Genomic DNA, 14,374 nt, shown 5'->3' on the forward strand with positions numbered 1-14,374 from the left:
CGCCAGCGACCGGCTCGGTCCCGGGGAATGCGGGAGGGAGACGCGCTCCTCCCCAGCCCTAGACTGCCCGCCGGGGATGGAAGCGGCCCCCGAGCTCCCTCTGGGTCCCTCCAGGAGCGCGTGCCGGGCTTTCCCTGGAGGAAACTCCTCCTCTAGCCGCCTTCGCCCCGACCAGCCCCGCCCGGGACAGCCGTTCCGGTCCGTCCCCTCCCTCTGTCCGAGGTGACCCGGGACCGGCGCTTGGGGGTGTTGCCCTGGGCGCTCGGACACCGCCTCCCAGGATTAAAGCGAGAGCCGGGGAGGATCGGGGACTCCGAGCTGGGCCGAGGAAGAAGTGAACTCCAGAGGAGGCGGAGGAGAAGGAGGAGGAAGAAGGGGTGAGGGGAGGGGAGCTGCCCCGGAGGGCAGCAGGTAAGCGGCTCGCGCGACGGGCTCTCTGTGCTGGAGATCGCGGGAGCAAGGGAGTACCTGGGCGCCCGGACTGGGTGGGAGTAGCGGATGTGAAGCCAGGTGTGAGCAGCTTCGGCCCGGTGGGTCCGTCCTCCCGCCGTCGGGACGCACTGGGCTGAGCCGTGCAAAGCGACCTGCGTGAGGTCGGGAGGGTTCCGCGCGCCTGGGACGCCTTGGCGCGGGGGTCAGAGGCCTCCCGGCTGCTCTGTTGGCATCACTGGGTTGGTGCAGGCTGCTCTGCCGGTCCTTAGCCAATTGGTAGCCGGAAAGGTGCCTCGGAGTCGGTCCCCTTGGCTGAAATCGGCTCATGCTCCCCTGGCCTCTTTAGCTCCGAGTTGGGAACGAGGGGTGCGCCTTGTCCCTTCGGGGACGAGGAGGGAGGGAGGGAAGGTTGTCCATCCGCTTCTTTGTTTCGGGAAAATCTCTGCAGCCTCGTAGTGTTACCTGAACTCCTGCTTCTTGGTTCCCTCCCAAAGTGGAGAGAAACTGGAAACTCTCGGAGATGCCGGGGGCGATAACGCCGGCGCGGCGGTGACTGGCCTGGAGGGCCTCCGGGCGAGGTGGGAACCACTCGGTGGCCCCAGGAAGGCAATTCCCACGACCCTGGCCCCAGTGCGGCGACCCGGAGGCTACGATCGGGGCTGGGCCGCCTGTACAGCCGGCAACGCCCCCCGCCTCCGCTCCGGTCCCCCGAGCTTCCAGTGCCGGAAGGAGCGGTCCTGGTCTCTCCGCGCATATTTCATGCCAGGGACAAGGCCGGACACCTGGGCGCTTCGGTCCACCGCATGCCATCCGGCAGGACCCCGGGCCGTGGCACCGCGGCTGAAAGTACCAGCTTGACAGTGGGCACCGATAAGAATTGCCTTATGGCCCCCAATTTCGCGCTTCCGGGCCCCAGAGGGGAAGCACGGGTTGAGGGCTGCCGCCTACCCTGGCCTGCGCCCCGGCTTTTGGGAAGGGCCCACCACGCCGGTGATCCCAAATCCGCAATTCCGTTTCGGACGCGCAGGTGGCTGCGGGCCAGTCAAGTGGAATCCCAGTGGATAGTTTGGGAGGGAAAAGAGAGCGACTCGAGACCTGCCTGTTGGGCAGGGGTCACCCGGGTCTCTGCCTCGAGCCTGCGAATCCCGCCCGATTGCCGCCGGATTCAGACCCGCGTGGTAGTACTGGGGCACACAGCAGGCGCCCTGGGCTCCGGGCTGTAGAGAGCCAACCAACTGATGGAAAATTACAAAGGCTACTAAGCAGAGCTTCAAGGTGTTTAGAAAACCTGAAGTGAGGGGAGTGTTGTTGACTTAGCCTGGGAAGTCTCGGAAGGTTCTCCAGGAAGTGGGGACAGAGCCAATCTCCCCTGGAGGAGGGCGGGGGCTGGGAGTGGGAGCCCGGCTTACATTAACCAGCTTCCTGGGGGCGCAGGCGCCGCTGCTGCTGCTGCTGAGTGAGGTGCAGGGGTTGGGGAACCCAGGGAGGTGGTGGAGGTTTGCTCCCGCCTTCCACAGCTTTTCCGGAGGTGGGCCTGCCTGCACCCACCCACCACGGCCAACCTTACTGGACCCTTAAGGTCAATGTGAGAGGCCAGGGCAGCACCAGCAAGGCCACACCACAGGAGTCAGGGAGCTGCGGTGAGGGCTCTGCCTGGAGATTGGCTATGGACACCTCCCTCTCCGTTTTAAAACCGTGAGCTGGCTAGCAGCAGGAGCCCTTTGTTCTTGACTGGGAGGCCTTTCTTATTGACTCCTCCAAGGTCAGTCTTTTTCCTACAAGATTGTGTAGTTGCCTGGAGCCTACAGGGCTCAGTATTGCTTGGTGATTGGCCTCCGCTCACCCTGGGCTGCTCCATCCTGGACTCCTGCTTTAATTGTAGGAGAACATTGGGTTGCACCCCTGTTATCATAGGAACAGCCCATGTGGATGTGGCCTTTACTTCCAACTGGGCATCCTTCCAGGCTCTTTATGATGCACGTAACTCAGTTGTGAGGAACTAAGGCAGACAGGGGAAATAACTTGCCCCAGGCGATCCCATGACCTGTAGGGAGACCGGGGGTGCAGGCAGGCCAGATGGCTCCAGGGAAGCTTCGTGAGGCCTGGAATCCTCGTGGGAAAGAGGGTGGCTCTAGGGCCAGGCTGACTTCCTCATGATCCAAGAGCAGAGCCTCTTCCCTTCCCCCTTACCCCTGCCCCGCTGGCTCCAAGCTGCCCACTTCCAGGGTGACCTGGGCAGGAGATCTTGTACCTTTATGGGGCAGTGCAGAGGGGTGACCATCTCTGGTGATGCGGCCAAGGTGCAAAAGTCTTGTAGGCAGTGAAGCCTACACACACGAAGGACACTATAATGGTTGTTGCAGAGACTCGACCCAGCCTGGGACACGGGGTCTACCAGGATGTGTAAACCAGGGCTCCAGGCTGGTGCGTCTCCCTCTTTTCCACCTAGGCGTGTGGCAGGAGTCCTGGGGGCCTCTGTGACCACTGGGGGTCATTGCCCTGGTTTCAGTTGCTGCATCAGATTCTGATGGAATAGGAAATCTATTTTTTGAAGCCCTCCAGAATTATGCAATCCTTAGGCATGGAAGTAGAAAAAGAAAAGGCGACTGGGTCAAAGTAGTGTCTGGTCAGCTTTGCTTACTTACGGAGGGGAAGCCGGCTCTGTTGGTGTGGCGGTGGAGCCCTCAGGGCTCATCCACCCTCTGCTGCTCTCTCAGCTCTGGGTCTGCTGGGTGGTCTTGCTTCGCACAATTGCTCGGTCTTTGCCGCTCTTCCTGGCACCCCCTAGGGGACCCCCAAGATGAGCTAAGGGGCCTCTGGGGAGGGAATGGGAGGTGTCACACACCTGGGTACTGAGATGTGAATTGGGCCAGGCTTGGTGAGTCCCTTCCTAGCTTGAGGTTGGGGATCCTTACGTATAGGCCATTTTGGGGGATCTGGCTTGCAAGCCACTCGGGACCGTGGGCCTGGATGTGGGGGAGGGGACTCCCAGTGCCCCTGCCCCCACCATGCCGATGGCCAGCCTGGTCCCAAATGCAGTAGCAGAGGGCTCAGCTGATCACACAGACAGGTCTGAGGAACAACCCAGAGGCAGAACTCGAGATCAGGAGGAAGGGGAGGTAACCTCGGACTTGGTCTACCCCAGCCACTGGACAGAGGTCCAGAGAAGAGGAACCAGGGGCATGAAAAATGTCATGGGCAGTCTTAGAGACATCCAGGGAGAATGGCAGGCCCTGATTTTCTGGTGGGCGTGTGGGCAGCTCCTTGAACTGTGAACAGTGTGAATCTTGAAGAGGGCAGGTGACTCAAAGCAGAGCTTTATGCTCTTGTTAGAGGTCAGTCAAGGAGAAGGAGGGAAGGACTTGCCATGAGTGGAAACTCCAGGCATTTATGTTGTGTGTAGGGGTGGGGTACAGGAGGGACGAGGGTGCGGAAATGTGATAAGGAAGCAGGAAATGTTTGAAAGGCATGGAGAAGGAAATGGCAACCCACTCCCATATTCTTGGATTACTGGAGAGAGGAGCCTGGTGGGCTATAATTCATGGAGTTGCAAGGGGTTGGACATGACTTAGCAAGTGCTGTGCTTAGTCGCTCAGTTGTGTCTGACTCTGTGAAACCCCATGGACTGCAGCCTGCCAGGCTCCTCTGTCCATGGGGATTCTCCAGGCAAGAATACTGGAGTGGGTTGCCATGCCCTCCTCCAGGGGATCTTCCCAACCCAGGGATTGAACCTAGGTCTCGCACATTGCAGTCGGATTCTTTACCATCTGAGCCACAAAGGAAGCCCTGCAATTCACATTAATTCTTGCAGCTAGCTGCAAGTAAACAGCAACAAAAGCTTAAGTCCGGAACCTTCTGCAAAAGCAGAGTGGACGGAATCATTGGGAGCTCCGTTGGCCTTCTAGTGGACGTCCATTAGAGAAATATTTTCTAGGGAGCTCTGATCTGGAAGGTGAGATGAAGCCCAGGCTTTTATGGTGGCTTGTTTGGATGTCACCTCACATCAGCATTGCTCTAAGCTCCCTGATTTTGGAGGGGCCCGCCTGGCAGGGCAAACACTTGGCCTCATCTGAGACTTGATCTGAACACCAGGCATGTGGAGCCTGTGCTTTCTAGGGATAGGTTTGTGTTTCTGATCACAAAAAATAAAAGATCATCATGTCTGGCCTCTCAGTGAAAGCCCAGTTTGGTTCTAGAATGTGCTGTAGACACAGCCTTCCAGTGTTGGATCAAACTTTTTTTTTTTTTTTTTTTGGTTTGAGGAACTGTTTCTCACAAGGGAACCCAGTGGATACTGAAACTTCCTCATTGTTGGAACTTGGTTTCCCTGGATTGAGTTAAATCTGCCCTCCTGAAATTTCTGAACTTTTTGATCCTGAGTTCTTCCTTTGGATCTTCACACAAAAAAAATTGAGTCCTTTTCCCAAACATCAGTCCCTTAGCTACTGTCATTATGTTATTCTGGAGGGCTCATCATGTGATAGGCATGGTGTTAGGCCATGAACGCACTTAATCTGGACAAAACCCCATTTATCTGCTATCTTTGGGTCAGGAAGATCCTCTGGAGAAGTAAATGGCAACCCATTCTGGTATTCTTGCCTGGGAAATCCCATGGACAAAGGAGCCTGGCGGGCTAGAGTTCATGGGGTCGCCAAGAGTTGGACATGACTGTGTGACTCAGCACGCATTGCCTGCACGCATGCCCATTTCACAGATCGACTCAGGCAAGTTCTTCAAACCTTAGACAGTGGCTTTTGTACTTTATCGCGGAACAGGCAACCTCTCCAGCCTGCCTGCTGGCATTCGGTCAGCTCTGTGCTCCTGGACCTGTAAGGTCACTCACATCTTCAATTTGGTGTCTGCTTTGTCTAGCTGCAGGCTTTCTGGCTCTCTCTGTCTTAAATTTCATCTTACTCATTTGGCCTTTGGGATGGAAAAAAAAAAAAAATTGGAACACTTTCTGTGTATGGTACAAAACTAGACTGAATAAAAAAGGACCAGATTCAATTCCTGCCCTAAAAAGTTTGCAATCTCGTTTGGACAATGAGGCATTCATAGAAAAAGAAACTTGGATGATGCAGGCAGTACCTCTCCTGAGCGGCTTTCTCCCTCCCTCTGTCTTTCTCCTTCCTGCATCAGTCACTGTGTGTGCCATTTCTCTGATAGTCTTATATTTGTTTGCATTGAACTGTTAATTAAATCCACCACTGTCTCTGTTAACTTCCCTCTCACAGTGCATTTTGTCCCCAAATGGGACACGAGAACCTCTCCATATGTAAGGTGATTGTATGCAGTGGCTGAGACGTAAGGGGCTCCATTGATCATGGACCTTCAGATAGGGAGTATCTGTTGGTGGTGTTTGCTTTGGAGTTTGAAGAAGGCATGCCGAATTCGAGATCAGGAAGGTGGGGTTTCTTCTACCCGTCACACCTTATCACACGACTGGCATCTGGAAGGCATTAGAAGGGGCCCGGTGCAGGCGCCCATGCATGAATGATGTGTGAGGGAAAGTCAGTGGAGCCTTCATAATAGGGAAAACCCCTGACTCCTGTGTGGGCATTGGTATCTACCTCTCTGACCTCATTTCCACTGGTTTGGTAGTTTTCAAAATAAATCTCCAGCAAATGTGTTCTGAGGTCCAGAGTAAACATACTGTAAGGAGGGACCCTCCTTGTCTAGAAATAGCTTCATCTTGTCATGGGAGACAGGTGGTATTCCACAAAACCGTCCTGTTGAGTGGTGGCCAGGCAGGTGACTTGAGGCTTGAGTCAGTCCCCTGAAAGGAGAGCCCATGGTGGCCTGGGACAGTCATGCTCTGCTGTGTGACTTAAGAGGGCGACATTGAAGTGGACGCACGCCAGGAGCAAGCAGCAGGGCAGAGCTTCACCACACGTGAGTCTCGGTCACTTTGGGGAAAACCGTTTCCCTGAGGCTGGCTTTCCGGAATCAAGAGCACTCACGGGTGTCCTCTGATGACCGGAGAGAACATTCGAGAGGTGGTGTTGTCTCTGCCATCTGGATTGTCTTGTTCCTTTCAGAAACCAGCTAAAGAGTGTTGCTACCTCGTATGGGAGTGGAATTGCTTGTTTGGGAAATTAATCGCACAGAACGTGAGCCCCTGGTCTTTTTGGACAGCGGTGCGGTGCGTCTCCATCAGATCTGGGCCCAGGGGAGACCTTTCTTCCTGGCTTTGTCTCTGGCCACCGAGAGTTAGGCTTCCCTGGCAGTTCAGATGGTAAAGAATCCGCCTGCAGTGCAGGAGATTTGGGTTCAACCCCTGGGTCAGGAAGATCCCCTGGAGGAGGGAATGGCAACCTACTCCAGTATTCCCCCTGCAGAATTCCATAGACAGACGAGCCTGGCAGGCTACAGCCTATGGGGTTTCGAAGAGTTGGACATGACTGAGTTGCTAACACACACACACTGACAGTTAGGAGCACTGTGACTCGTCTTCTCTTCTAGAGTCCGTGGCAGCCCGTCTGGGCTCATTTGGTGTCCTGGGTCCTCAGGATCTGCCAGCTGTGGGATCTCTGGGTGAGAGAGGATTGTGCTGTAGTTATTTCTGGGTCCTGGGCGTTTAGGGGACGATTCACGGCTGTGGCTCCCGGTGCCCCTGAGCTCCTGGCTTCCTGGTCTCACTGTTTGGGATCTTGAATGACTAGGGAGCGTGGATTTCGGGCACTGATTCATCACTCCTTTCAGAGAGCTCTCAAACTGGGAGAGCTGCCAGTGAGATCGGATTTTCATTTCCTGAAACTCCAACCAAACCTATAACTGGTGAGATAGCTCAGAGGCCGGGGGAGTGCCTGCCACTGAGGGGAAAGAAACCAGGGCTGAGAACCTTGGCCAGGGCAGGACTCACCTGAAACTAATCCGAGGAAGGTGCCAGCTTTTCCTGCTTAGACGAGAGGATTTTGTCCTGCTGTCAAGTCTCAGAAACGTCTCTCGTTACAGAGCCAAAGTAGGAAAGTTATTAATACGTGATCATCACACCCACGTAAAGATGTAAACATGATGTATATTCTACATGCTGATCTCATCTTCCTGTGTATGGGTCAGGTTTTTTTCCTCATACCTGGAACCATGTTGACTCTTCTTTTTAATCTTAAAAAATCTCAAAGCTGTCAGCACGAACTGGTTCTTTTATCTTTACATGAAAAGTAAATGAATGATCTGGTACATCTTTCTTGTGACTTGTTCCACAAGTTTTCCTGAGATTAAACACCTTTACTTATATTTTTATGTATCCAAGTTAATGTTTGAGGTTTTTTTAAAATGTGTAACGAGTCAAATAATAATTTTGCTTGGTACTCGGAGAGGCAGTGCCAGCAGGAGCTCCAGTGGGTTTTTAAGAGCTGGTGGATTTCTTGTTGGTATCTTGGGCATTCTTTCCAGATGCAGATCTGCGAATCTATAAATGCTGCCAATCAGGCCCATCCTGCTTCTATGGGCTGTTTAACATTTATCAGCTTTATGATCAATTTTAAGAGCTTCCCATGTGATACTAATGGTAAAGAATCCGCCTGTCAATGCAGGAGACTCAAGAAATATAGGTCTGATCCCTGGGTCAGGAAGATCCACTAGAGTAGAAATGGCAACCCTCTCCAGTAGTCTTGCATGGAAGATTTCATGGACTGGGGACCCTGGTGGGCTACAGAGTCGACTCTGTATGTACAGCCTTGATGTACTCCTTTCCCAATTTTGAACCAGTTTGTTGTTCCATGTCTGGTTCTAACTGTTGCTTCTTGACCTGCATACAGGTTTCACAGGAGGCAGGTAAAGTGGTCTGGCATCCCCATCTGTTTAAGAATTTTCCACAGTTTGCCTCCTCAGGTAGGTTTATTCCTTAGGTATTTCATTCTTTTTTTTGCAATGGTAAATGAGATTGTTTCCTTAATTTCTCTTTCTGAGCTTTCATTGTTAGTGTATCGGACTGCAAGAGATTTCTGTGTATTAATTTTGTTTCCTGTGACTTTACTGAATTCATTGAGTAGTTCTAATAGTTTTCTGGTGGCATCTTTAGGGTTTTCTGTGTATAGTAAGAATCATGCCATCTGCAAACAGTGACAGTTTCACTTCTTCTTTGCCAATTTGGATTCCTTTTATTTCTTTTTCAACCCTGTATTGGGTGCCATTGTTATCCCCTCCCCCTCCTTTTTTTTTTTTTTAAACAGGTTTGTAAACACTATGTTACACTGTGCAAAAACATCTTATACTAAGTAAATACCAAACTACATTCTTCTGAAAGGTTTCTAGTATGTCTTAGATAACTTCTGTATTATGTACAGTGAAACCCCTTTTAAAAAGCAGTGACTTAGGCAAACCAACCCTATTGATTCATTAAACCATTTCACTGTTTTACAGAGGAAGCCTTATTAGACTTGCCCCCAGGTCATGGCTAGTGTGAGTGAGTTTGGTTTGGATCCAGAGTCTGGTCCCAGGAGTCATGGGCTCAATCATCCTGCCTTGTTGCCCTTATAGGCTGTGCACCAGGCACTTTACAGATGAAAGATGCTCTGACCAGATCTGCCAGCTTTGAAGCCCAGAGCTTTCTCACCCGGGACAGGTCCTGTGGATGGGTGATTGTGAAGGCTGTTTCTTGGAGTTACTCTTTGATCGATTCAAGGTAGCCAGGAGTGGTGGACAAAAGCCATTATTTGCTTATGATGGGAAGAGTGACATCAGATGGGCCTTTACTATAAAGCTTTTTATGTTGATGGTCTTCCTAGATACCACTGTTCAGAAACGTCTGCAAACAAAGTGACCAAGGGCTTTATTTTTCGTGACCAATTTCCTTATATATTGATAAGTATATTGTATAGGGCTTCCCAGGTGGCTCAGTGCTAAAGAATCTGCCTGCCAGTGTAGGAGACACAGAAGACGGTGGGTTCAATCTCTGGGCCGGGAAGATCCCCTGGAAGAGGAAATGGCAACCCACTCCCGTATTCTTGCTTGAAAAGTCTCTTGGACTGATATCCTTAGAAACCACTCAAGTGGTTAGTCCTAGATTTCCTTCTTTTCTGGATTTGGGAATAGTAAGTGGTGTATCAAGTGAGTTTAAATGTGTTTTATAGAATTTTTATACATTTGTGTTGATTAAGGTTGCAGCGACTCTATGCGGCTTATTTGTATGTGTGTGTGTTGTTGTTGTTTTCTGCTTTTAAAAATTTATTTATTTTTAATTGAAAGATAATTACTTTACAGTATTGTGTTGGTTTCTGCCAAACATCAACATGAATCATCCATACGTATACATATGTCTCCTCCCTCTTGAACTTCCCTCTCACCTCATATGGCTCGTTCAGGTTCTTTCCCATCTCATCTCCCGCAAACTCACCGGCACAGAAGCAAACTCACCAGCACAGAAGCAAAACAGTCCTGTCGTTCTTTCCTCTAGGTCAACTCGAACGTTCCAAATACCTCCCTTTACCCGATGCTGCTGATAACATCAGGATGGCTTTAAACTCAGTAAGTGGTTAATCATTACCTCCCTGGCCTTGCCCTGTCCTGGGTTCCTTCTGCTCTTTCCAGCGGCGGCAGCGTGTGCTGGTCAGCACTGTCAGAGCTGCTTGCTGGATGCCTGTGCCGCTTGGGATGCTGTGAAGGCATTCTGGGGTTCAAGGGTGAGCCAGGAGTGGGGCGGGGCGGGGGGAGCGCGTGGCAATTGTACAGTTGCAGGGATTGTGTGGGTGATGAGGTTCTTCCTGCTTTGATCAGGATGGATCAGGGGGCAGGGGTGAGATGTGGGGACAGACAGAGGCAGGATGGTGGTGAGAGGGAGTGTGTGTGTGTGTGTCACCCAATCATGTCCGACTCTTTGTGACCCCCTGGTGGGACTGTGTGTCCCACCAGGTTCCTCTGTCCATTGGATTCTCCAGGCAAGAATACTGGAGTGGGTGGCTGTTTCCTTTTCTAGGGGATCTTTCTTACCCAGGGATTGAACACGGGTCTCCCACATTGCAGGACGATTTTTTCCCAGTTAAAAGAGAGTGCCTGTGACACAGTTACCAGCCGAGCACAGTGTAGCCTCACTTGCTGGAAGCCTGGGAGAGGCTATAGCTGAAGCAAAGGGCTGGCCTCCCCCTCCTGAAACACCCCCCAACACACACACTTTGGATACAAATGTACCTTACATTTGAGCCTCTTGATGAAAGTGAAAGAAGAGAGTGAAAAGGCTGGCTTAAAGCTCAACATTCAAAAAACAAAGATCATGGCATTGGATCCCATCACTTCATGGCAAATAGATGGGGAAACAATGGAAATAGTGACAGACTTTGTTTTCTTGGGTTCCAAAATCACTGCAGATGGTGAGTGCAGCCATGAAATTAAAAGATGCTTGCTCCTTGGAAGAAAATCTATGACTAACCTAGACAGCATATTAAAAAGCAGAGATATGACTTTGCCAACAAAGGTGAAAGAAAGAAAAGAAAAGATGTGCCAACAAAGGTCCATCTAGTCCAATCTGCGGTTTTTCCAGTGGTCATGGATGTGCGAGTTGGACCATAAAGAAAGCTGAACACTGAAAAATTGATGCTTTTGAACTGTGGTGTTGGAGAAGACTCTTGAGAGTCCCTTGGACTGCAAGGAGATCCAACCAGGCAATCCTAAAGGAAATCAGTCCTGAATATTCATTGGAAGGACTGTTGCTGAAGCTGAAACTATAATACTTTGGCCTCCTGATGCAAAGAACTGACTCATTGGAAGAGACCCTGATGCTGGGAAAGATTGAAGGCGGGAGGAGAAGGGGACTACAGAGGATGAGATGGTTGGATGGCATCACTGACTCGATGGACATGAGTTTGAGCAAGCTCCAGGAGTTGGTGATGGACAGGGAAGCCTGGTGTGCTGCAGTCCATGTGGTCACAAAGAGTCAGACACAACTGAAACTGAACTGACTGACTGGCTATACCTTCCCCATCGCATCTCACTTATCTTACATTTAGATTACTAAAAGTTGTGGTTGACAACAGAGATCTCTCTATTTGGAAAACAGACCTTTGCTTGCCCCATTCCTGTATTTGATAGTTTCCATTGGATCCTTTTAAAACTCCAAACCCACAGTACAGGAACTCACAGGGTCAGACCGCTGTGCCCGCTGCCACCTTTCCTGGGAAGGTCAGCGTGTTCTCAGATGCTTCAGATGGAGATCTGTTCTGCTTTTTGGCCTCTGGCTTCCTCATTTAGATGAGAGATTACCTTGTTTTCCCTTTCTGTTACTGCTCTGGTCTTGGGTGCAATCTTCAGACTCTGGAAGGGGCACGTTGGTGAGTTATTAAACTCAAGATTGGCTCACTGTTTTCTAACCATGCTGCCCTGGAGGCCTCATTTAAAATTCTCAGCATTAAGTCACCTATGATCAGAATACTAGTCTTCTGTGAGCTCTCAGAGAGCCAGGAACAAGGGGAGGCCTTACTGAGTGGGGAGGAGTGTTGCAAGTGGACACTTAGATAAGAGGGCAGGTGTGGCTCCCAGGGTGGCCTAGCCAGTGGGTGGGCCGTGGGGGCAGGAGTGGGTCTGAAGCACAGCAAGTTCTCAAGCTCCTGGGGTCCCCAGTTGCCTTGGGGGGTTGGGGTTTGGAGAGGGCAGATTTTAAGTAGGCATAAGGGGAGGAGAGAAGTGGGAAAAAAGAAGAAAACAAAAACAACAACAAGTAAAACCAAAATTAAAAGGCAAATGACAAGCTAGAAAATACATTTTAAGAAAAGATTTACCACTTTCTACATAGAGTGTTCACAAAAATTAATTGGTAGAACACTGAGATTTCAGAAAGTTATGACCAACCTAGATAGCATATTAAAAAGCAGAGATATTACTTTGCCAACAAAGGTCCATTTAGTCAAGGCTATGGTTTTTCCAGTGGTCATGTATGGATGTGAGAGTTGGACTGTGAAAAAAGCTGAGTGCCGAAGAATTGATACTTTTGAATTGTGGTGTTGGAGAAGACTCTTGAGAGTCCCTTGGACTGCAAGGAGATCCAACCAGTCCATTCTAAAGGAGATCAGTCCTGAGTGTTCATTGGAAGGACTGATGCTAAAGCTGAAACTCCAGTACTCTGGCCACCTCATGCGAAGAGTTGACTCATTGGAAAAGACCCTGATGCTGGGAGGGATTGGGGGCAGGAGGAGAAGAGGACAACCGAGGGTGAGATGGCTGGACGGCATCACTGACTCGATGGACGTGAGTTTGAGTGAACTCCGGGAGTTGGTGATGGACAGGGAGGCCTGGTGTGCTGCGATTCATGGGGTCGCAAAGAGTCGGACACAACTGTGCGACTGAACTGAACTGAACTGAAGATTTCAACGGGCTTCCCTGGTGGCCCAGGGGTGGAGAATCCACCTGCAGAGCAGGAGACACGGGCTCGATCCCTGGGTTGGGAGGATCCCCTGGATGAGGGCGCAGCAACCCACTCCAGCATTCTTGCCTGGAGAATCCCATGAACAGAGGACAGGCTACAGTCACACAGAGTTGGGCACGACTGACGCAGCTTAGCACACACACAAGGTTCCAACAGAAACTTTGGTAAAAAGCATAAACCAATACTTCTTGTTAAATAAAATATTATTTTTTTGATAATCATAACTCTGATTATAAACACTGGAAAACCCTGGACCTTTATCAATGTTGCCAACTGCAGCATTGCTGAAACAAGATTTCCAAGGAAAGAACTTATGGCATAGCAGATACACCTTCCCCCCAGATCATTACCATTTCATGAAAAAAATGTTCCTATTTGTTATCAAAATGTTGAATTTTAAGCAACTAGATAAGAAAACAATGCTAGGTACAAAGAGAATAGATTTGAAAAGAAAATCAGACAGGAACCAGCCAAAGGATGGAGCTGAGAGTGCGATGCAGCGACTGGGCATCCCTTCCATGTCTCTGTGTGTGTACACTACACCAGAGAAATACCACTCAGAGGTGGAGCCGCCAGAGTCCACGTGCTGTCCACACAGACACTTGTGCCATGGAAAGATGCCTGGGGCAGCAGAGCTGCTAGCTGCCCCCAGCTGTAAATCCTTCAGGTAGATTTCATAGCCTCTGTCACTCACGTTCCTGTCTGAGTATACCCATCACACCTCTACCATCTTAGGAAGTTATGATCAGGCTCTAAGGAGGCTTGAATACAGATGCCCAAGTTGATAAGTTTTCTAATGTTAGCTTTTATTATTCTCATTGTAATTCTGGTATTGCTAGTCTATAACTTGGTACCCCAGGGGCTGGGGTACCGGCTCATTCCCAGACTTCTACACAATTTTTCTTTAGTTTCTTACTCAGTCTCAATGTCAGCCATTTATGTTTTCTTTATTTCAAAAAATGAATAGCAAACAAACAAAACCAAACACTATTGCCAATTAATTGGACACCCTGGTGAGTTTTCATTCTAGGTGAGGGTTTGGCATAATTAAAGATGCCCTGGTATCTTTGGTAAAGAATCTGCCTGCAAGGCAGGAGATCCTGATTCAATCCCAGGGTTAGGAAGATACCCTGGAGAAGGGATTGGCTACCCACTCCAGTATTCTTGCGGGGGGCGCTCCGCAGAAAGAGAGAGGCAGTGGAACTTCCCTCAGCAGAGCTGAGGGGTCCCGAGGAAAAGTGAGCCTGCTGTCCGCCAACCCAGCCCCTGGGCGAGGGAGAGACAATCATACGTGACAGGGGTTCTGTCTAAGCAGTTCCGCTTTATTGTAGTAAGCTCTTGGTTTATATAGGCAAGCAGGGGGGTTTTGCGAGGGACTTTCCATAGTTCTACCAATCAAGTTAAAGTTCAGATTACCACGTGGTTACATCATGACAGGGGTCTATGGTGATCACGCGTTGTCCACGTGCACAGAAATCAAGAAAGCCAATCAAAAGTTTTGACAAACTACTTAAGCCGAGCCCTCATCTCTTCCGCCAGGCGCCATCTTAGCTCTAAACCACAAAGCTAGCCCTTCTTTTTAAGGTT

The 14,374-nt window shown here is 50.3% G+C and overlaps 1 protein-coding gene across 1 annotated transcript in view; it reads left to right on the top strand.

Annotated features, from left to right (window-relative positions):
- The first annotated feature begins 211 nt into the window (after positions 1-211).
- The window catches only part of TMPRSS2 (transmembrane serine protease 2), a 45,943-nt gene continuing 31,780 nt past the window's right edge, over positions 212-14,374 (top strand). The window contains exons 1-2 of the mRNA XM_040232193.1: positions 212-411; positions 9,830-9,900. Of these exons, the coding sequence (XP_040088127.1) occupies positions 9,886-9,900 (15 nt within the window). The 5' untranslated portion in view covers positions 212-411; positions 9,830-9,885. The remainder of the gene's footprint in view (positions 412-9,829; positions 9,901-14,374) is intronic.

Source organism: Oryx dammah, unplaced genomic scaffold, assembly GCF_014754425.2.
Source record: "Oryx dammah isolate SB20612 unplaced genomic scaffold, SCBI_Odam_1.1 HiC_scaffold_2, whole genome shotgun sequence".
Lineage (NCBI taxonomy): Eukaryota > Metazoa > Chordata > Mammalia > Artiodactyla > Bovidae > Oryx > Oryx dammah.